The sequence below is a fragment of the Chenopodium album genome, chromosome 16 (assembly GCF_948465745.1).
Source record: "Chenopodium album chromosome 16, dcCheAlbu1.1, whole genome shotgun sequence".
Classification (NCBI taxonomy): Eukaryota; Viridiplantae; Streptophyta; class Magnoliopsida; order Caryophyllales; family Amaranthaceae; genus Chenopodium; species Chenopodium album.
Genome location: NC_137849.1, coordinates 37,613,899 through 37,638,492, shown reverse-complemented (window position 1 = coordinate 37,638,492; position 24,594 = coordinate 37,613,899). Strand labels below are relative to the sequence as shown.

Here is a 24,594-nt window from a genome sequence, read left to right as displayed (position 1 = left end):
TCAAAGGGAAAATCCATCCATATACATAAGAGAGTAAAGAAGAAAACACGACATTTTATTCTTTTATTCATTCCTGCATTCTTCAAATCTAAGCCAGCTCTATCCAACAGTTCAAGCATCCATGCGAATAATGCACCTGATACTTTCACCCTTCAGCATGAGGTCGAAAGCCTTGTTGATGTCCTTGAAAGCGACTTCATGGGTTATAAATTTCTCCAGCTCAAGCTCCTGCATCATGTCATAAGATGCTTATGAGCTATTTAGTAAATGAGTATTGGTAGGAAAGATAGCAAGAATTAGCGGGATTCTTACCTTGTTCATGTACTTCTCCACGACTCCTGGAATATCAGTACGAGGCTTATAGTTTCCGAAGAAAGTTCCCTTGAGCGTCCTCTCATTAAGGAAGTTCATCGGATGAGTCTTGAAGGCGTCATCTTTGTTGGGCACGCCAACAAGAACGGCAACGCCCCAGCCCTGAAGTCGATCAAGTTTGTATGAAATAAATCAGTACAAAAGCAGAAATCATACATCATGAAAAAAGAGCGGGGATAGTTCAGGCTTATTAAATAGAGCGGGGAGGGATTCAAGGGGTCGAAAATTTGATTGTTGAGAACATACATCATGAACGCATTCAAAAGCAGAAATCATGGCTTGAATATTTCCAGTGCATTCGACACTTCTGTCCACACCTCCGTTAGTCATCTCAGCAATTACCTAATGAAAAAAGCATGAGAACATGAATCAGTAAATCACAGTAGCAAAAAGGTCATGTTATGTAGTCATGTAGGAGTAGGGAGTAAAATAAAACCTCTTGAACTGGTTTGTCATGGTCTTTAGGGTTAACAAAATCAGTCACACCGAACTTCTTCGCTGTTAAACCACAGTAAAATCATCAAATTATACTCATACATATTCTAGACTTCTAGTCATGTAAACTATCAAGGATGCTAAATCATGGTTTACCTGCTTCAAACCTGCTAGATACCAGATCCACACCTATGATCCTTGATGCACCAGAAACTCTGGCACCCTCAGCAGCCTAAACATATCAAGGATTAAATGAACTTTACTAAGTTCATTGACAAAATTGTATAGATGGAAATAGGCACATAATGTACTAAAGACGAGGTACTAACCGCAAGGCCAACAGCTCCTAGGCCGAAAACAGCAACCGTGTGACCCTTCTTTGGTTTAGCAACATTCACAGTCGCGCCAAAACCTGTAAAGAAAGCCCAGTAAAACAATCAGTTGATCACATATTAACCTTCATTGTATTAAGTCAAGAGTAATAAAATCGGATTTCAATTTAGTACCTGTGGATATTCCACAGCTGAGAACACAGACTTTGTCAAGGGGTGCTTCAGGGTTGATCTTGGCAAGACAGCCAACATGAAGCACAGTGTATTCACTAAATGTGGATGTTCCGACGAAGTGGAAAATGGGTTGTCCTTTGATTGAGAACCTCGATTTCCCGTCGTTAAGCATCACACCCCTATCAGTGTTGATCCTCAGAAGATCACACATGTTACTCTCCTCTGATTTGCAGTGTGCACATTCCTTGCACTCACCAGTGAAGATAGGCAGAACATGGTCTCCTGGCTTAAGCTCTGTCACACCCTCTCCAACACTTTCCACAATTCTACATAATCAAATGCACAGAAACCACAATAATCAATGACTATTGAGTAATATTAACGCTGCATAAATACTGATAATTAATTTACCATACTTTAAAAATGATTATTAGATTTCTTTTAATAATAACTTCTCACAAAACATGTTATAATCTTATTCCAGCCTTAGTTACGAGAGGTTGTGACAATTTGACAACTAATTTCACAAGAATAGAATGTACACTTAGTTAACAAATAATTGATTAAGAATATGCCATTGGTCATTCTAGAATTACTACTTACAAATAATCTAATCATTATTTCCTAATTTCCTGTACTATTTAGCAGAGAAATAAGGCAAAATATGAACAATTTAGAATCACTATAACACAAAATTACAGACTAGAACACAAAATTAAACTGCTAATTACTTCAACGATCCAACCATAACATTTTGAAATTAAACACTAAAACACAAAATTAAGCAAGTAAACAAATAAAACTTCAAAGGAATTTTGCATACCCTCCTGCTTCATGACCGAGAATTCGAGGAAAAACAGGTGTTTGCCCCTAAACAATCGATAAAAGAACAGATCATATGAGTAAGATTACATTAAATTACACACATTCAAAACAATAAGTAAAACATTTCATAACAAACTAAGTTATACCTTGGCCTCCCAGAAGTAGACATCAGTATGACAAAGTGAAGTGAAGAGGATCTTCACTCGAACCTCCATTTTTTGTGGTGGTGCAACCTCCACTTCCTCCATCACCAAGGGCTTTCCTGCTTCCCATGCTACAGCAGCTGCATTTTTCATACAAAATTAATAACATTAATTTCATAAATTCTTTCGATATACCTTCTCTGTCACTAAAAGTTTTTCCTGTTAGTTTAAATAACGACTGTCACTACAAAATAAGTGTCAGGAAGAACTTTAGAGAGTAGCTTTAATAGTTTTAGATCTACAAATTGATAAATATAGCCTAGTACTTTTGATCAAGGTCACATTTATATTTTAAGGATATTATTCTAACATGCAAAGTATATATTCAAAACATAAATTGACTTGTATGATTGTATCTTGTTGAATTGAATTTAATATTAGTTGTAAATCAAAGCTCGTAATTTCTCACTATTTAATTATCAATTGTAATTCCTTGTAACCCATGATCTCTTCAAATAATCAATTGTAATTACATCACAATATCCACCTAAAATTAAAACCACTGACAAGCAAAATTCCCAAACAAAATTCCAACATTGAATGAAACATAAAACTTTGATCATATTAACAAAAAAAAAAAAAAAAAAAAAAAAAAAATGAAGTCATAAAATGGACTTAATTTAAACTAACACCCATGAATAAATGCAGTAAATAAATCATTCTGATCATACCTTTGCAACGAATAACTTGACCAGCAGTGTTCGACATCTTTCTGAAATTTGATAATTTGTTACACTTCTTAATAAACAATCAACCTTTTCTGTATTTATATTAAAACAGGGGACTTAATTTTTCTCCAAGAAATCAACTTTTTTTTGGATTTTATTTTATTTTTTTTTTTTTTTGGCTAGAAATTCTTAGAATTTTCTACAAGAAATGAACAGTAATTGTTTTTGAGGATCACCGAATATTTGTCAATGTACCCAAATTTCATGGGCATTTATAATAAAAGTGGGTGTCCTTAATTTTCGTTTTTCTGCAATAAAAATAAAAATTAATTGAGAGTGTATTACTGTGAGCTGGTTTCTTTAACAGGTGACACGTAAAAACAATAGGCTCAAACTGAATTTAAAAACCATTTTTGTGGGTTTTTTTATTAAACCCCTGGTTTTGCTTTACCACTTGCTACAGTGTTAATTGGTACGTTAAAAAGGTTTATGGAATAATAATCTAAGGCAAATAGTGCCAATAATTACATAAGATAGATGCTTTGTTAATCATCAACTTGGATGCATGATGTATAGTATATATGAAAAGAAAGGTGATTGGTTATTTAGGTCAATTTCTTGGTGCTATTAGTCCCATGCAAGGAAAAATAAAAAATATATGTCTTGTCTATGGATTTATGTTTAATGTGTGGTACGGACTATGAAGTATTAATGTATTAGTGTATTACTCCTAGGCCTGTTTACGGATCTGATATCCGAATGAAATGCGATTTTGGATCGGATATCCGAATAATTAGAAACTAATATCCAAATCTGATTCGAAAGATCGGATGGTTCGAACATCCATTATCCAATATTAATTAACATTGATATGCTTATTTTCTAAATTTTACTAATTTTACCGCTTTTTTTTTTATTGCTAAGCTGTACAACATATTTTAATAAAATAGTAGTCTTTTTGCAATAAAAATTATCATGAAATATATTAAGCATATTGTAATAAGTTAATAATACATATATATATATATATATATATATATATATATATATATATATATATATATATATATATATATATATATATATATATATATATATATATATATATATCACTATTTCACCCTTTATATTTCGGATATCAAATATCCAATATTTTGAAAATCAATATCCAAATCCGTATCCGATATCCACTATCTGAAATGAAAACTCGGATCGAATATCAAAAAATTCGGATTGGTTGCGGATCGGATTATCAGATTTTCAGGTAGTTTTGTACAAGCCTAATTTACTCCCTATGTTTTTCTTTAAAATGCATCACTTGAGATTTTACACTATTAATAAACTTTGACGTAATTGTTTTTTTTTTTTTTTTTTTTTTTTACTATTATATAATTTATAAATATGGTCATGTAATATATTGTTGGATTTGTTACAATGTCTATTTTAATAATATAATTTTGTTATAATTTTTACTAATATCTAATTAAAGATATTAATTAACAAAGTTGTGCTCCGACAAGTGTGAAAACTTAAGTGATACATTAAAAAAAAAACAGAGAGTAAATTGTTATGTGAATGTTGTTTTGGTCTGGAAGTGATGGTCAGGTATACTAATTTGAAAAGTATAACTGACCCGGTATGTGCTTTTTTCCATCAGGAGTTGGAGGAGGTGTCACCCACCTTCAGAGATTGTCCTGCTGTTTGATCTTTATGGCGGTCTGGAGTGCTGGGGGTTAGTTGGGATCTCGGCCAGTTTCCTTAGGTTGGGGAGTGGTTGGCTGACTCTATTTCTCGTTTCTATTCTCACAAGTTTTGGAAGGGTATTATGTCTTTATTTGCTCTCCTTCGCGGTATTTGGCTTTCCCGTAACCAGTTACGGTTCAGACATGTAGTCAGGACAATTGAATTGGTTTAACAGTTGTGTCCAGTCTCAAGATTGGTAGAACTCCGTAGTGGGATGCTGCTCGCCTAGTTTGCTTGCGTTGTCTGGTGATCCATGATTGTGCTTGAGGGGATTACCTGGCACGGTTTGTTTGATTGTGTATAGAGCTTGGGATTGCTCCACTTGTAGGACTGGGGCAAGTTGGGTTATCCGAGACCTATGTTCGTTAGAGATTTTGGGTGGTGGAAGTAGGACTTTTTTGCCAGGGTCGGCGTTATAGTCTGATCTACAAGCTTGTTTATGGGGGCTTCAGGCAGCAGTTCCTAAAAGCTTCTTGAAGATTCGAATTCATTTTGATTGTGCGGCCCTTCTTTCGTTACTTCATGTTTCAAGTTCAACGGACATTTTGATTTGGTGGTTCATTCTGGAGTTGCGGGCAACGGTGGAGTCTTTGTTGGTGTGTCAAATTCGTAAGGTTTCTCGGTCCTGAATTTCTCTGTCTAACTGGTTAGCTGGGTGCGCTCAGCGGTGGCAGTTGTTGTTTTTATCAATTCTAGTATATATATATATATATATATATATATATATATATATATATATATATATATATATATATATATATATATATATATATATATATATATATATATATATATATATATATATATATATATAGAGTACGGTTTGTTTTCTTTGATAGCTCTTTTGTCAAAAAAAAAAAAAAAAATATGTAAAACTTTAGATAGGATTGGATGTTTATATTGACGGAGCTTCTTATGTTTTTATAGGAACCTATATTATACATTATTGTATACATCCACAAATTTGATAATTTGTTACACTCTCAAATGAATAATAACCTTATCTGTATTTTATATAAAAGTAGGGGACTAATAGATATATTATTATACAAGGTATATACATTTATTTTAGAGTGAATAGAGTAGTTAAAATACTTGTAGATACATTTATTATTATACATTGTATTACTTTCATTTCTAAAAGTTCTTTACCCTTTTTAATTTATTTTGTGCTAAAAGTTCTTTACTCATTTTAGCGCTTGTTCAATTCATCTTATTTTCACTTATTTTAGGTTTGATAATTTTAGATAAGTTTAGTTTGTTAAGTTTAGATAAATTTAACTCAAGAAAAATAATTTATGATAAAGGTTATCCAAGTTCAAATTACAACTAAAATAAGTTTTATTAATGTCTAATAAATTTATATTAGTCCAATTAAGTTCAAATAATTGAAAATCAGGTGAATACAAGATACAACACATTCTTAATTCTTATTCTATGCAAACATTTTCACACTCATTTTTTTATACTTTTCTCTAACATTTTTTTTTATATCACTTTTATTCTTTCTTTCACTTTTACTCACTCACCTTTTTACATTCTCTTTTCTTATTTATTGAGGAGGAAAATTTGGTTGTTGGATAAACATCCTATAGTAAAATTACCTAAATAATCACTAACTTAAACTTATGCTAAGTAAGGGTCATTCTTTGACATGAACTAACGGGAATCACCAAAAATATGTTAGTTGTGATAAGCTAGTTCAAATTGAGGATTAGATATTTTGAACTAACTAGTTTAGGCTAAAAGAGATTACTAAGGAAAAGAAATGTTAGTGGTAAACAGGATAAAATACAGTGTAATTTAACCAAGACAATTGAATCAAATTAAAATGACTTTAACGAACAAGGGATCGAGTTACCACAAGTCCGCAACACCAAAAAAGGACATACTAGATTGTGATACGAGTAATTGTTTGTTTTTATCGTCACCATCATTTTTATTTTATTTTTGTCATCATCTTTATAATTATTATTATTGTTTTATTTATTGATGAATTGAATTGAATCAATTTCAAAAACTTGATATGCTTCCATTTTGGTCAATATGGTTTTAGGCTAATAATCCTTTTTATATGGTATAAATAAATATGCATAGCTAATCAAAGGATAGAGTCTTGATTTATTTCATGATTTTGATCCCATATCTCTATTTAAGCACTAATAACACACACTTAATTAGCTGTGGCAACCATATCAAAGGCAGTAGTTTTTTTTTTTTTTTTTTTTTTAATTAGATAAGAATGACTTCTATATTTTTCTTAGTGATTTGTTTTTCATTAGTTTTCAATGGGCTATGTAGGACATCCTTCCCTAGCAAACAAGAATCGAAGATTATCGAGGTACGTTACTTGAAGATTATGCCCCTTAGCTCGCTTCCTTTGCTTATAATTGATTATGTAACTATGTAGCTAAAAGTTTTTCTTTTTTTTTTTTTTTTTTTTCTTCAACAGACAAAATATGGTGTTTATGATTGTGTAGACTTTTACAAACAACCGGCGTTCAATCATCCATTGCTAAAACACCATACATCCAAGGCAAGTCCCTTTGTTTTATTAATGTATTTAACACATGTTATGCTTTGTATTTGTATTTTCTTATTCCTTTAATCCTTGGTTAAATTGTCAAATTATCATAAGAAAGATAGATTGATTTTAAAAATAATTATCTGATTCAAAGGAAGGGTATGCTAGACACAAGTCTTCTAGAGCTTTGGTACCATATAACATTTTGGTAAATTGATTTTCCTGCTTTGCATTGTTGTAATCCGTTACAAGTCTATGTACTAACAAAGTGTTGACTCATTTGGTAAGGTTCTTACCTCAAATTCTAAAGGTTTGGGGTTTGAATCCTACCAAATGAGGGTACTTGGGGGTAGAGATTCCATTACCCTTCCCTTAACTCTTTAGTGCTTGGTCCGCAAATAGGAGATCATCAAACCGTAAGGGTTGGAGGTTAATTTAGTCCTTACCATTAAGAAAAAGTGACATGTTATGAATCACTAGACTAAAGCCCAACTATACATGGCTAATTTAATAACATGGGCTATATAAGCTAAATCAAATACATAGTATACCCAAGTAACTTCCAATGTTTTCCAGATTAGATGACATACATTAAAATAAATTCCAATTAGACTATGTTTTTATTCCCTTTATATTTATGAACTTAAATTATTTTTATAAGATAAAACCTGACCTATTTTTCTTTAACTTTTATTTATATGCACAGATAACGCCAAAAAAGTTAGAACTTCAAAAGCGAAAAGTTAATGGCTTCGGACTTAGAGATGGCTGCCATATAGGGACTGTTCCCATTTCAAGAACCAGCCCAAATTCCCATTGGGGCGAGGATCCACCACCTCCCGAAGCCAAATTAGTACATTGCGTGAGGGTTTTTATTCAATTTTTTTTGGGTACAAGGAGTCATTTTTTAAATAACAATAATTAATTATATTTTCGTATCAAAAAAATTACTACGTACGTTCTCTGTTCCTTTATTAGATTCTTATTTCTAGCATTTATTCCTCACATAATAGAGAGAAATATGAATCTAATTAATTAAGGGACGGAGGAAGTATTTAATTATATCTTAATAGGTAAGCAAAATTGCACGATGTGTATTTATACATAATTAATTATGTAATGACATATTATTGCATTGTTTAGGAATAAAACTGTTAAATAAAAGTGATAATAACGTGATATAACCATGCCATGTAAATGGTTTTAATAGCTATAAATCTGTGTAGGTTGCTGGAGTTCAGACGAGTGAAGATTCAAGTAGGAATTTCCTTGGAGTTAGTGGTACACTCCTTGTATTTAAACCTACTGTAAATGATGATGGCCAATATTCTTCTGCGCGAATAAAACTTATAAATGGGAAAGATAGCGTAGAAGCTGGATACTTGGTACGAAACTATTTTAAATTATTGTCTTCGAATTAAATCTTACGGAGTAGATTATAAGACAATTATTAGAACATTCACCTTTGATGTCAATTTTGTAAATGTGGTCAATTTACAGGTAAGTCCGAAATTATTCAACGATTCTGAAGCACATTTGTATGTGAGTTTTGAGGTAAGTATTCTTATCAAATATTGTATTTGACAACATATAATCTCTAAATTATGTTTATTTTCATGGTCTAGGACATATGTTTAATGTAAAGCATAATAATATTGAAACATTTATCAAGCATAAAGCATAATCAACATTTGATCAAAATTTTAAGAAAATGACAAAAATACTGAATAAACAAAATGGAAGATTGAAAGTTTCACATTTAATCGAAAAATGAAAACTAGAAAATTTGTAATCTTTGCTCTATTTGTTTTAACAGAAAACATAATTTTGGGAAAACGATTTATCATGAAAAATAATTTTTAAGTGCGGAAACACAATTGTATAAATAGTTTCCCTTTATTTGTATCCTTACAAGAAAAATTGAAGAGGAAGGGGAAATAAAAGTGGAAGGGAGAAGATGGATCGATGAGAGGAGAGGTATGAGATGTAAAGAGTAGAGAGGAAATGTGGCAAACCTTCATTTCAAAAGGAAAATATTTTCACTCTTGGGAGATCTATATTCCACCTTTTAGAAAAATATTTTCCTATTAATTAACTTTACAATGGAAAATAGGAAAATAGTTTTCCGTCAAAACAAACGGATCTTAAACCAAATCTACTACTAGTAATATGAATGAAAAGAATTGTATATACCAAACAAATTCTTGGTTTTCCAAAAACAAATAAAAAAAGAAGTGTGTAAGAGCATCCGCAATAATGAGGATATGTATCTTTTTAGCTCACTTTTTTATGACTAAAAGGATCCTCATTGATGTGCAAGAGGGAGAGAGGATCCTCTTAAGAAAAGGAAATGGTAATTTCCTTTTAATGGAAAGGATCCTCTTCTTTGGCTCTTGTGCAAAAAGTTGTATTATTTTTAATTTTTGATTTTTTTAAAAGTTCACTAAATTAATAAATAATTATATTTATATGAGAGAGAATATATGGTGGGGTATATGTAAATAAGGGAAAGAAAATGGAAAAGGATTCTCATTAATGTTAGAAAAATTAAAGAAAGAGAATGAGGGAAATGATGGAGATAATGGGACGTTATGTGGAAGAAAGAGAATATGATGTATCAATTAGAGAAAAAAAGAAAGAAAATGGGAAAGGATATATTTATCCTCCCTATTGCTGATGCTCTAAAGACTCTCTTTGTTTTGACGGAAAAGATTTCCTTGCAAATGATTTTCTCATTTTTCATTGTTTTTTTGAAAACAATTTTCTTAAAGGTGGAAAATAGTTCTTTCAAGAGTAGAATATGTTTTCTTTCTAAAAAGAAGGCGTTTAGGTGTGTCACATTTTCCTCCATTCTCCTTTCATCCCTTACCTCTCCTCTCATCCATATTCTCCTTTTCACTCCTACTTTCCCTCTCTTATGTAATTTTACTTGTAAAAAAACAAACAAAAGAAAACTATTTTTGCAATTGTGTTTTCCCAAAATAATTTTTCATGGAGAATCATTTTATCAAAAAGTTCTTTTAACAAACACAATCTACCAAATATAGGAAGGAATATACACTTTCTTCTTTTTTATCTTACACTCGTCCACCTTTTTGTACACTCGATATATCCTACTCAGCGTACACTCACCCACTTTTTTACTCGTTTACTTTTAGTTTTTCTTACAATCCCTTGACTTTTTCACTATGTGTACGAGATAGATTCGCGCAGGGTGTAACGATAATTTTACGCACATTTTTTTCACTGTAAAGAAGTCCATTGATACCAAACACAAAATATATCCAAAAAAAAAAAAAGTTCCATTAGTATTAATACTCTCGCAAATATACATTAGGACTTCCCTCGCAAGTGACTATGACTCGAACAAAAAATAATAGGGATGGTATAATGAACGATGTGTGAGAAGCATGTTCATGCTTTCCACCCACATGATCATATTGTGTATGTTGTTGTAAAAATAAGTGGGTCAAAGGCTACAGATGATAGAATGAATAATAATGTATTTGTTTGATCAAAAGAAAGGATGGTGTGGCGTGATATTTCGTCACTATCTTCGAAAACGAATTCCAGTGTAACCGAGGGATGCACATTGTATCGCCGGTATGTTTACTAAGGTTACACATCACTTTCACTAAAGGAAGTTTTGGGCCGGTGAGAGTTGGAGCCATATAAACTTATGCCCAAAAGAAAAAGAAACGTGTTTATTAGCTCTTTTGTTATGTAAAGTGTTTATATAGTATATTTTCTTAAAAGATTCCAAGTCATATATAGACAATACAATGAGTATGAAAAGTCAAATGTAACCATCAAATGAGTGATTAAATCAGAATAATGAAGATGATTTAATCACAATTAAGAACCAATTAAATGGGGGTTACATAAGAATAACCAAAGATCAACAAGGAATTTAAGACGAGTAAAAAGCCAAAGAGTGAATCTGCGCATGCTCCAACCTTTTGCTAAACAATAACAATACTTAATCATTATGTCATAGCTTTTTTAAGTGTGATATTAGATTTTATATTACTTAAAGCCAACAACTTAAAAAAATTAAGGGGGGTGGGCCTTGACCCGCCTCAACAAAGGTTCGTCCCTGCGTGCAGTAAACTGATTAAACTCTAGAAAAATCTAACCTATCTAAGTAACAGGTGTTTTACTCTCTTTACTCCAACAAATGTTCCATTCATGTTAAAAACATTATCTTTGAGTCATCTAATTAGGCACATCATATTTTTGATAATTATGTTAGAAGTTTGTTAATTTGTACGTGCATAACAACTTTGATAGGTTGGAGGGTCTAAATTAGGATGCGTAAATCTTCAATGCTTTGGATTTGTTCAAGTCGATAAAGACGTAGCTTTGGGTTATCCTCCAACACATTACTCGGTTATTGGAGGACAACTATGGTCTTGGGATTTATCGATTCAGCAGGTACAAGTTCACAATTTATTTTATATAGCTTATCATATAATATTGCCGCTCTAAATTAAAATAAAAGTGTTTCGTTTTTACATATTCAGACATTCTCATGTACATTTTTTTTTTTTTTTTTTTTTTTTTTTTGCGAGGGTATAGGATATAATTGACAAAAATTGGTGGGTATACATAGCTTCAGCACCAATTGGATATTGGCCTAACGAGATATTTGATTCATTAGTCGATTTTGCAAACCAAGTTGAATGGGGAGGCGAGGTTTGTGATTTTGGATTGAAGAACCCTCCTAGTCCCCTACCCGATATGGGCAGTGGCGTGAAAGGAAGCTATCAAAAATCTGCTGCAGCAATTTATCATGCTACATATCTCGACGATAACTATGTTAATAGGACAAATCCTGATCGTACTAATACACTTGCAAATTGTGATCCGGATTACGTTGTTTTAGATAATGGATATATTAATGATGATTTTGGTAGGGTGATACATTTTGGAGGGGCGCATGATGAAAATTAAAACTATCTTCATGTTCTATTAGTAAATTAATGAGTATTTGACAATAATAAAGTTTCAATTGTGAGTTAATAGTAATGCATAATTGTGTATGATTATTTTAATTAGAATGAATTTGGGTGAAGTCTAACTTAAGTTGATCTCATATTAAAGTACCATGATTTGGTTGTTTGGCATCCTTTTTTTGGTAATGTCAAGGACTTATACTTGGGAATAAAATTACTCATTTATTCCATTCGAAATCGAATTTGAACCCAAGTCGAGATCATTGTAGTCGTCTGATATTGATGCTCGGACTGTAACTTTCTAGCAACTTCAAAATTTATTGGGCTCTTGATCAAAATTTTACTCTTTGATAATTATGTGATAAATTCACGTAAGAAATTTAGGGATATGAGCTATTTGTTGTAAGAAATTTAGGGATATGAGCTATTTGTTTTAATCAAGGCTAAGCACGTGTTCAACAAAATATAATTGCTGTGGTGATAGATGTTTTTTTTTATTATTTTTTTTTATTTTGGCGCAAACGAGGGGCTAAGCCCCAAAAAAACAAAAACAAGTAAAACTAAGGGGGTACAAAACGGGGAAAAACTACTCCTACCACATCATCATGAAGAGTATGGCCTAGGGCCAATGAGGGGACTTGAATAAGATCAATCCGAGTGCCTTGAGTAACACCTTAATTAGCCAACCAATCAGCTGCCCTATTTTCTTCTCTATAAAGTATAGACATGCTTGACTTCTACTGTCCAACTTGCATCTCCAATCAATTTCTTGTAATGCTGAAGAATATGGTAGTACTCATCCTTTTTGCAAGTTCTATACCATACTCCACAGCCTTCATTTCTGCCATGAAGGAGTTACACACCCCAAGTTTCATTGCATAAGCATAATTCATTATGCCAGAACAATCACGAATTAAACCCCCACCTCCTACATTCCCAGGTTGCCCTTTTGCAGCCTCATCGGAGTTCAAAGCATATTCATCAGATCCCAAGGCCCTCCATGTTTCTTCAAAGCATTGCAAGAGGAACTGGCTCATGTCAATTGAGATTTCTTGGGTTTTATAACTTTTATCGAAGGCAATACAGTTACGGTTTGACTAGCTATAGATTAGTATACGGTCAATAAGCTATTAGTTGTCTGTTGTTTGAAAGTGTTACTAAGAACATCTCTGTGCCATGTATACCACGCCACGTCATGTCACCTGTTCTATCTCTCATTATGCCACATCATCACTACTCAATCAACCTGAATCATTATGTCACATCACCCAATATTGTTTCATATAAAAAGATGAGATGATAAGGGGATTCGAACACTCAACCTCTTATAACAAAAATGATTATTTTATCATCTAATCTAACTATTTATTATGTTATAAACATGAAAATAAATGTATATAATTGATAATCACAAGGTCTAATTAAGAAAAAACATTATAAATATCAAATACATAATAAATATCAAATACATATAATCACATGAAATAATTAATGTAACAACCCGGTGCAACGCCCGGGCTACACACTAGTTGACTCTTTAAAATAAAGGTATTCCACGTATTATGCTTTGCATATTCTTAATTCTTTAATATAAGACCCTTTTCTTGGCCCATCATATCCATCACTTAATATTTCAATTTAAAGGAGTGGATGAGATTTAAACTTTTGACCTTTGATCACGTTAGCTCGTGATCGATACCAAATTATTGGTTAAAGCCTAATATTGATTTATGTATACTATCAGTTAGATCAATAGATTATTATTATTATTATTATTATTATTATTATTATTATTATTAGTGTGTGTGGGGGTGGTGGGGGACACCTATTAGATAACCCCCCAAGTCCCCATACGTACGTATGTATTATTTTAATAAGGAAATTCTTTTAATAAGGAAATAACATTGTATGATTTGTATTCCAATTCATTGGAAAAAGAAGGTTTAATGGTAGATAAAGGAGAGGTAAATATTAGGACTTTTTGTGAAAACTACATTATATTCATCAAATTTTGTGAAAAATTACCTTATAAAAAAATCGTTGTAAGAAACTACCTTAAAAAAACTAAATGTTGTAAGTTGTTATCATGTGCTTAATTTAACAATGAAAAAAAAAGGGAATTAGGGGTTATAAGGGGGCTTATGGAGAAATTGGATGGAAAAAGGAGAAAAAATGATTGAAAATGTGTTATTAAACATTACTTATATATTCAATGCAATAATTTAGCAAAAGGTAGCTTTTTACAACATTAATTGTTTTATCAAAACTTTTGCATGCCCCCGGTTTACAATAATTTTATTGTTTAAATTGAACATTTTGCGAAAAGTGACCATTTTTTTTTATACAAAAGTGACCCATATTTTCACAAAAGTGACCTTTTTTTTTCATAAAAGTGACCCTTTTTTTCACAAAAGTAACCCTGTTTTTTCACAAAAGTGACCCTTTTTTTACAAAAACGCATTAATGTCGCCGACCTTCAGCATCATTTGACAACTTCTTAGTAATATTTTTCTTCACCATTGCAAAATCAAACACTACAAAAAAACGAAATCAAAAAGAAAAAAAAATCAAAAAAACCTAAAAATCGAAGAATCAAAACAACTTAAAGTAACAAAAATTTCAAAAAATTAAGTAAACGAACCTTAAATAACAACTTCACAACTGAAAGACAATAGAAATAATCGCCGGTTGAAGAGAGGTTGAAAAGAGCGAAGATCTCAGGTCGAAATCGCCACTTGAGGAAGAAAGAAGAGAGAGAAAGAAGTTTCTGAAATGAATGAAGAAGAGAGAGAAAATATTAGTTTTGAAGTTTCTGAAATGAATGAAAAAGAGGGAAAGAAGTTTCTGGAAAAAAAATTGTTTCCTTTTAAAGCATGATTTACACTAATTTAGAGTAAATCCGCCTTTAATAAAAATTTGTGTTGTTTTATAATATAGTTTCTTACAACATTTATTGTTTAAAAAGTTAATTTCTTATAGCATTTTTTTTAATAAGAAATTTTTTCACAAAAGTTGACTTATATAAGGTAGTTTTTCACAAAAAGTCCTAAATATTACTACCTCCGTTTGTATTCACTCTTCATTTCAACCTATTTTTCTAAGTTCTATGATCTACTTACTTTTACTTTTTCTAAAAAAACTCTTACTTTCTATCTTTCCCCTCTTTAATACAAAAGAATTCACATATATGGTCCCCATTTTTTCTTTTCCTTGATATGCGTAGTTACATAAATTGAGTACACTCAGCAACGAGGTAGTAGGAGACAATTGTTTAATTATTAGTACCATAGCTTTTATATAAATCTACTATGTAGTTAACTTCCCTAAAATTGTTTAAAAGCGACATCCTTAACCAGATTGTGTATGTTATACTTTATTCAACTATTCAAGTGTTATAAACTCGTTTTGTACAAATACACTCATTTGCATTAATTAATTTTATGCGAGGGTATAGCATAAAGATGATGGCAATTGGTGGTTAAACGTAGCTCAAGTAAACAAAGCAATTGGATATTGGCCTAAAGAAATATTTACTACATTAGCCGATGTTGCGAATAAAGTTGAATGGGGAGGCGAGGTTTATGATTTTGGATCGACTGATCCTCCTAGTCCTAGTACGTTACCTGATATGGGCAGTGGCGTCAAAGGACTATATACATCGATATCGTCTTCAGCAGCAATTTATCGAGCTACCTATGTTGATGAAAACTATGTTAATGTGGCATTGCCTGGAAATCCTGTAAAGGTCATGAACTGTTATTCAAACTACACTGTTTTAGATGATGGTTATAGTCCTGATTTTGGTCGTACTATATATTATGGAGGTGTACAAGATAAATAAAACTATCCTCATAATTAATGAACATTTGACAATAATAAAGTTTATTTATTTTTTCGTTTTTTTTTTTTTTTTTAAATTGTGAGTTTGTGATGCGTAATTGCGTATGTTTGATATTTTTTTTTTTTTTTTTGACAGGTGCGTATGTTTGATTTAGAAAATGCCCAAGTAGTCAATTCTTTTTTAGTTGACCCATTTAGATCACCTATAATTAATGGATTATTGCTATTGGATATTCAATTATATATTGTATACCTTTGTTCTTTTTTTAGTTGACCCATTTTGACTTTCGGACTTTTTATAAACTTTATTTTAACTTGTTTTAGTGATTTATAATTATGAAATCATATAGGATATTAATCAACTGGTAAACTTGTGCGTTGCAAAATGTAATATTACTAGAATAAAAATTCAACCATAAAGAACAAATAATATATATGACAATTGCTTATAGTCTTATGCTATGCACCATGCTAAATCATTTACCAAATGATTAAGTGTTGCTTTCACTATTTTTAACACCACCATTGTCTTGCATGCCTAATAGAGAGTTAACTATCAAATTTTATTCCCAAGGCCCCAAACAGAGACATTTAAAAATAAAATAAAATTAAATAAAAAACTAATTCCGTGTTTTTTTTAAGGAAAGATAGAGCTTTATTTCAACTATAATTCCGTGTTTAGGATCGAAATCATTCTTTATAAATGATCAAACTACATATTTTATTTATTTGTAATTATCTGAATATTTTATTATTTTTTAAATAAATAAATAACGGAATTTAAATAAGGAAAAAAAAACTTTCTAAAAAAAATGTTAAAAAATCTGCCGCCTTTAGAAGTCCTAGGCAAGGTAAAAACCTTGGATATCTCTACTATCTGGCTATCTTCTATATATGTATACATACCTACAATCTATTAATCACAGATTTAGATATTAGCAAAGCGTTAATCATAAATTCATAACACCAATGTTTGAATAATTCTATACCTGAAGATGGGTCATAATATTGATCATTATAGTGTACTTGGTCTGTCATCTGTCAAATTCGACTGCACGAAATTAACCCAAGCAGAGATCAAGACAGCTTATCGAAAAAAAGCTCTTGAATTACATCCTGATACAATCATAAGGAAAAGAAAAAGAGACTCTGATTGCAGCTATAATAACGTTGAAGCTAATGATGATATTGCTGCTAGGACTGCAGCATTCCAGCAGCTGCAGTCGTCGTACGCGTTACTGATGGACAAACGAGCTAGGGAGATATATGATCTGTTTTGGTTACAGTCACGAGGAGAAGGAAATCTGAGGACTGAGAGTAAGAGCAGTGAGACCGACAGAGATAGACAGAGTCCGGATTGGGATTGGGATTGGGATTGTGATTTGAATTTGGATTTGGTTCGGGAATGGTTGGAGCGCTTAAAGAGGGATCAGGATTTGAATTGGATGGACTCAGAAAGGAGGCAGCGCGAAATTAGGGACCGTGATCAGAGGATAATAACGAAGAATTGGAATCGAGAGAAGACTCGACTTCTGCAGGAAGATTTCAGACTGATTCTGAAGAAAACTGCTGTCATAGATGCTGATGTGATAAAATCTTTGGCTTATTTGGATAAGTCCAAGATTCTCAAGGTAAGTTGGAACAAAGATGTTCTTGGGGATTATACAGAAGTGCAGATAACTGATTTGTTTCGACGATTTGGGAGGATTGAAAAGGTTATGACTAACAAGAACAACGCGTTGAGTTCAAGTGCACCGAAGAATATAGGTATTGCACTTGTTGTTATGGTGTCAATGGAATCAGTAGTTGCTGCTACTGCGGCCGATTGGGATGATCAGCTTCCTGCTTTCATGGTATGGCCTCTTGCAATGTTACCCTAATTCAATTGGTAATCTTGTTTTCTTGAAAATTTTGTGTTGTTCTAAACTTTTGGGTTTTTCATGTGTACTTGTTTTGTTTGTTGGTAAGTTCTTAAGAAATTCGAAGGTGGTTTTTCATTGGATGTTTGATGATTGGATGCAGACGTTGAGGCATGTTTTGATGAATTGAAACAGGTGTAGTTCTAAGTTTCTTTGATTTTTTTCTAATATAGTTTCAAATTTGATAATTTCTTAATAACCTCTTCTAATATAATTTCTTTTTGATTTGATGTTAATGTTACACAATACAATGGGCGATATGGGTCATCGAGTAACACATTAATTTGTGTCAAAGCTACAATTCTACAATGCGTATGGGATGATGGCAAGTAATTTTCCGATCTCTTTTTACCTTCCCCCCCCCCCCCCCCCCCTAATACTAGCATGATTTAATCGAGACAATTATATCGTGAGAATTGAATTGTAATCAGGAATCCACAGTTCCATTAGTTAATCTCAATTGGTTATTCGTTAATTATTCCATCACAATTAATGAATTCTTTATTTGTTGTTTAGTTAGCTAGTGAATTCATGCGTACTTTACAAGAAAAAGATATGTTACGTAATGGCATTATGCTATGCTGCTTGTTAAGTTGTTATTGCTACGAACTCTTTACGATCATATTATCATTGTCTTTGTTAATTATTCAACATAGATTAGTTGTTCTTTTGTTTCTATCTGTTATAGTTAATATCCTGTTAATCTTCATCTATCATTAGCTTAGTAAATGTATATCTTTTAGCTTGTTAATATGCACTAAAACTTTAGCTTCCTATTGAAAATAATACTTATTGTTTCAAATCTTTAATTCCACAATTATGTGCATGCTTCTCTACATACCACCAAATCTTAATGATTACGATGTCAAAAAAAATCTGACTAATTCAATATTAATTATTTATCTATTTTTTTGGTTTACTTTTTAAATACAATTTACAAAATTTATTTTCTAGTCTTATTTCTCTTTCTCCTTGTAATTTTAATTATGTATGTAAAACAAATAAACCATTTTTTTCTTCTCAATTCTAATTAGTTGGGTGCACGGTACCAAGGGCGGATCCAAAAATTTTTTATAGACCGAGCTGAAGTTATAAAAAAGGATATGAGGTTTTTTTTTTTTTTTTTTTTTTTTTTTTTTTTTTTTGAACGGGCAAGAGCGATATGAGTATAAGAAGCCATATGAAAAAAAAAAATATTGAAAACAAGGGGATTTGATCCCTTAACCTACCAAATTCGTGCAATAAGTAACTAACCAACTAAGCCTACTATAAAACCTTAATATTTTTTTGTATAAGATTTTTTTTATTTATATAATATCAAAATCTTGGCATTGGAGGGCCAAAGCCCGAGTAGGCGCTCCTTGGATCCGCCTATGCACGGTACACTCGGATGTGTATAATAAAATATTCCAGTGTGATGCAGTCATGATTTCCAAAATTACAATAGCCAAGACGATTTTACTCTATGATTTTCATAACAGGTTAACAAATACGTTCTACTCAATATTATAAATGGTCAAAATGACTCATCAATATTCTTGTTTTTTTTTTTTTTTTTTTTTTTGTTCCATCCGATACACCCTTTGGGCTAATTCGAATTCGAGGATCAATTCTAGGTGGTTAGGTTTCAATCTTCTCTCAATTGTTATTGCGGGGGATCGAATACGAATTCCCCTTATCAAGTGTAGTCCTAATCACCACTACACCAACTGTCAATCGTTAATCATCAATATTCTTGTAGATTATCCATAAAATTGAAAGAAATGGTATATTGATGTTTAAGGATAGAAATTAAAGGAAGAATTAGGTATGGAGTAATAAAGAGTTGAAATGGATGTCGTAAATTGAATTTTATTTTTTGTTTTTATATTATTAAAATTTAAATCAAGAAAATAAGTAAATACTCCCCTAAATATTTCCTACGAGTTGCTAATAATTGATACAGTCAAACATACAAATGCACAATTAAAGGTATATGGATGCATAAGTTGACTATTTTATACACTTTAATAATTGATAAAAGTTATTGAAAAGATAATAATATTGTGCATGACATTAATATTAACATGTTATAATGTTATATGATGATATTATTTACGTAGTATATATCCATACTATTTTTATTAGCTTAACTTACCTTTTTTTACGGGATATATATAAGCTTAACTTTACTAAAATGTTAGTTACATCCAATAAATAATTTTATTAAAAAATAAATCTAATATTCTGTAAATCATTAAAATTTTAAATATCTTCTTCTATTAGGATAAAATTTGTTGATGTAATTTGATGTAAATTAGGAAAACGAATCCGTGGAACTCAAGGCAATCTATAATTTTATTTCATTATTATTTATTTTTGTTGTACATATTATACAATCTATAATTTCACTATAAAATTGTTATCCTATATTTCCTAAAATATAAACTCATTATAATTATACCTATAAATTGACCATCAATTTCAGCTAGGAAGAAAGTTAGAGTCACAGAAAAAGATGGATCATTATGAGGTACTTGGTCTGTCATCAGTCGACTGCAGGAAGCTAACCGAAGCCGAGATCAAGGCGGCTTATCGAAAGAAAGCTCTTGAGTTACATCCTGATAAGATCTCTAAGAAGAGGAAAAGAGATGGTATTACAGATGACAGTGATACTGTTAGTTCTATGACTGCGGCTTTTCAGCAGCTTCAGTCTTCGTAGGAGGTTTTAATGGATAAGGAAGCCAGGAAGAGGTTTGATGTGGTGTGGTTACGACGAAGGCAGAAAAAAGTAAGGACAGGGAAGATGCAAGAAGGGATGGCAAGGAAGGAGCGCGAAAGGGGAAAGAGTTTTAGGGAGCAAATGAGGATGGCACACGAAAGGATGATGAGTATGAGGAAGGAATTGGAGCGGATAAGGAAGAAGGCACGCGAGTGGGAGATGAATGTGAGGAAGGAAAAGGAAAGGCAGAGGAAGATGGAGCGCGAATGGGAGGAAAGTGAGAGGGTAAAGAAAGAGATGAGGATGAAGGTTGAGCGCGAAAGGGAGGAGAATGAGAGGAAGGAAGAGGAGGCAATAAAGAAGGTACAAGAAGAGGAAAGATTAGTGTATGAGAAGTTGTTGAAAAGGATTAATGATGAAGAAAATGTTAGGGTTTTTGAAGAGGTTTGGAGGGTTAAGGCTAGGATTTTGAGGGTTACTTGGAACAAGGTTGAATTTGGGGAGTTTAGTAAGGTTCAAATTAGGGATATGTTTGAGGTTTTTGGAGAGGTGAAAGAAGTTAGAATTAATAAGGATCATGGTAAGAATGGACATGCTCTTATTTTAATGGGATCTAAACAATCTGCTGTTGCTGCTACTGTCGCCAAATGGGTTAATCATCCGGAGTCTCCTTTCGTCGTTAGGCCCCTTACGCTGTGCTAAGCATGTTGTTTGCATAATTGAAGATGTTCTTCTAAACTTACGAGGAGAATATTTTGTGTATATTTTCTATTTGATTATGTATTTTGTTAACTGTTATATTTACAAGTATTTTTTCATTCTCCTTGTTATGATTTCAATTTCAATTTTTTAAACTCAGTAAAGATTGATATAAAAAAGACTAACATAATCAACATTATACAGTGAATTAAATCATACAAGTATAAACATTAATATTTCATTTTACAGGTCTTGTTCTTGACAGTATATAGCGGTTCATATCAACAATTTATTACAACATTAGTATAGAAGAATAGAGTCTATCAATGGCGTTATGCTATGCTGCTTGTTAAGTTGTTATTGCTACGAACTCTTTGTGATCATGTTAACATTGTCTTTGCTAATAATTCAACATAGATTAGTTCGTTGTTCTCTTGTTTCTGTCTCTTATTAGTCTGTTAATCTTATTCTCTCACAGCTTAGTTATTTAGTTAATGTATATGTTTTAGCTTTTTAATTTGCACTAAAACTTTAACTTCCTCTTGAATATAATACTCGCTTGTTTCAAATCTTTAATTACAATTATGTGCTCTTGTACTTCTATATACCACAAAATCTTATTGTACGAGAAATTTACGATGTCAAAAAAAAAATATATATATATATATATATATCTTACTAATTCACTTCAAATTGTTTATTACTCGTAACATTCTTGATTTAATTTTTGGGTAATGCTATACATGCAGCCCTAGTTTTCTATCGGTAGTAGCTAATAATTGATATATTCAAACATACAAATGCACTAATAAAGGTATATGGATGCACAAGTTTCACTATCTTATACACTTATAAAAATTAATAAAAGTTATTAAAAAGAAAATAATATTGAAACATCATATTAATATCTATACTTTATTATTTTATATACTTCGTATTAATAACCGTTCCTACAACGTAATATGTGTCACATGGCACCCTTCACATGTATTAGATATATGCCGCATCAATAAAATTGCTTATTACAAGGTTTGAACACAAGTCTAATAAGCAGTGGCGGATCTAGCGGGGGTTCAACTGAACCCCGTTAGATCCGGGAAAAAATGGAATTATTAAAAAAAAAAACAAAAAAACTATATGAATAATATTCGAAGCGTAAATATACCATGTCTAACTTGCAGCTCAGTGGTTAGGCTAGAAATATTTGGACAGAAGGTCCTAGGTTCGAATGTCAGCGGGATGCATTTGAGTTATCAACAGTCTTACAATAGTAGTAGGTAGGTTTTTCTAAAAAATTAATTATTTTTGTGTATCCATGCCGTACCCGTTTTTTGAAATTTTGATTTTATCGTATTTCGTCCCGTGTCCGTACCTGTTTATATATCCATATCCGTTTTCGTGCAACCTTGGTACTGATTAATTTTTTTTAATTATTGTAATGTGTGACCATGAAAATTTTAATTATCGTATATTTGGACTTATTTTGTTGTGTACTTGTGTATTGGTATTTATTAGAACACTCTATTTTATACTTAAATACTCGATTTATATCTGTGCATTCGGACATCGGGTGTTTGATGAAGTTCGAACCCCCTAGGTACAATTCCTGGATCCGCCACTGCTAATAAGAATTAATCTAATGTTCTAACCATCTTTACTATCGTTTAATTATTTTTCATATGCAATTAAATATACTAAATTCTTTGTATTAAACATCAATTTGAGAGCACTTATTTAGTTTCATAGTTATTATTGTTTATTTTTATTCTAATTATACCGTTTATATTTTATAGGTTAAATAATATTTGTTGATATTTCAAAGTAAAACCTGGTGGATCGCCCGGGGTACACACTAGGTGTCATGTTATATGATGATATTATTAAAACCACCATACCCGACCCATACTATTTTAATTTTAGGTTAATGATATATGTAGCCCTGAGGGCTATATATAAACATTAAATACACCCTTGAAAATTATATAAAATTAGGAATTTATAACAAAAACACGCATAAATTAGTGTAATTATTATTTATATTTTTATAATTTTCTAATTTTTAATGTAAATTTAATGCTTATACACAGTCCTAAGGAATATGAATAGCATTTTGTTTAATTTTATTAGTTTAACTTACTCTTTTTTATTTATTTTTATTTATTTTTATTTATTTTTTTTAAGGAATATTAGCTTGACTTACCACAATATTGGTAACATACAATAAATCCTTTTTTAAAAAATAAATTTGCAAATTGCAATACTCTGTAAATCATTAAAATTTTAAATATCTTCTTCTATTAAGATAAAATTTGTTGATGCAATTTGATGTAGATTAGGAAAACAATTCCGTGGAACTCAAGGCAATCTATGATATTTATTTATTTTTATTATTTATCTATTTATTTTTGTTATACAAATTACACAATCTACTTCGTCACATATTAGGAAACAAGAATATCTTCCTAATTGTAAATGTAAATAAGAACTTAACATAAATAAAAAATATCCTAGAAATATTTCCTAAAATATAAACTCATTATAATTGAACATCAATAAATTGAACATCTGTTGTCAAAAAAAAAAAAAAAAATAAAATTGAACATTAATTTTAGCTAGGAAGGAAGTTAGAGTCACAAAAAAAGATCGATGGATCATTATGAGATAATTGGTCTGTCTTCTGTAGAATCAGTCGACTGTACGAAGCTAACCGAAGCTGAGATCAAGAAGGCTTATCGAAAGAAGGCACTTGAGTTACATCCTGATAAAATCTCTAAGAAGAGAAAAAGAGATGGTATTGCAGATGACAGTGACACTGTTAGTTCTATGACTGCGGCTTTTCAGCAGCTTCAGTCTTCGTATGAGGTGTTACTTGATAGGGAAGCCAGGAAGAGGTTTGATGTGGTATGGTTACGACTGCAGGAAAAAGTAAGGACAGGGAAGGAGAAAGGATGGAAGGAGAGGATGAAGCGCGAATGGGAGACGAATTTTAGGAAGGGAAAGGAAGAAACGGAGAAGATGGCACGCGAAAGGGAGATGAATGTGAAGAGGGAAATGGAACGGAGGATGGAGATGGCACGCGAATGGATAAAGAATGTGAGGAAGGAAAAGGCAAGGCAGATGAAGGTGATGCGCGAATGGGAGGAGAATGAGAGGAATAAAAGAGAGTTGAGGAAGAGGGTTGAGCGCGAAAGGGGTGAGATCGAA

At 31.6% G+C, this 24,594-nt stretch overlaps 2 protein-coding genes and 1 long non-coding RNA gene across 4 annotated transcripts; 2 read left to right on the top strand and 1 right to left on the bottom strand.

Moving 5' to 3' along the window:
- Positions 1-60: 60 nt before the first annotated feature.
- LOC145586447 (alcohol dehydrogenase 1-like) lies at positions 61-3,061 on the bottom strand. Its single transcript, XM_081643287.1, has 10 exons — positions 3,013-3,061; positions 2,285-2,421; positions 2,137-2,183; positions 1,314-1,639; positions 1,137-1,219; positions 964-1,039; positions 809-870; positions 619-714; positions 313-474; positions 61-228 (listed from the first exon to the last, which is right to left on the bottom strand). The coding sequence occupies exons 1-10, from the start codon at positions 3,047-3,049 to the stop codon at positions 112-114; spliced, it is 1,143 nt and encodes a 380-aa protein (XP_081499413.1). The 5' UTR covers positions 3,050-3,061; the 3' UTR covers positions 61-111.
- Positions 3,062-8,508: 5,447 nt separating this feature from the next.
- On the top strand, positions 8,509-12,009 carry LOC145585226 (uncharacterized). Of its 2 annotated transcripts, XR_014100608.1 has the most exons (4): positions 8,509-8,661; positions 8,777-8,830; positions 11,567-11,710; positions 11,855-12,009. It is a non-coding gene; the product is annotated as an uncharacterized LOC145585226 (long non-coding RNA). The 2 variants fall into 2 exon arrangements; XR_014100607.1 differs by having other exon boundaries at positions 11,567-12,009.
- Positions 12,010-14,177: 2,168 nt separating this feature from the next.
- On the top strand, positions 14,178-16,072 carry LOC145584212 (protein neprosin-like). The gene is made up of 2 exons (XM_081641108.1): positions 14,178-14,195; positions 15,686-16,072. The coding sequence occupies exons 1-2, from the start codon at positions 14,178-14,180 to the stop codon at positions 16,070-16,072; spliced, it is 405 nt and encodes a 134-aa protein (XP_081497234.1).
- Positions 16,073-24,594: the final 8,522 nt, after the last annotated feature.

Coding starts and splice junctions, on each gene's coding strand:
- LOC145586447 (XM_081643287.1), bottom strand. CDS start 3,049: ATGTCGAACACTGCTGGTCAAGTTATTCGTTGCAAAG. Junction 1,040..1,136: donor TAGGAGCTGTTGGCCTTGCG/GTTAGTACCTCG, acceptor TGATATGTTTAG/GCTGCTGAGGGTGCCAGAGT. Junction 475..618: donor CTTTTGAATGCGTTCATGAT/GTATGTTCTCAA, acceptor GATCGACTTCAG/GGCTGGGGCGTTGCCGTTCT.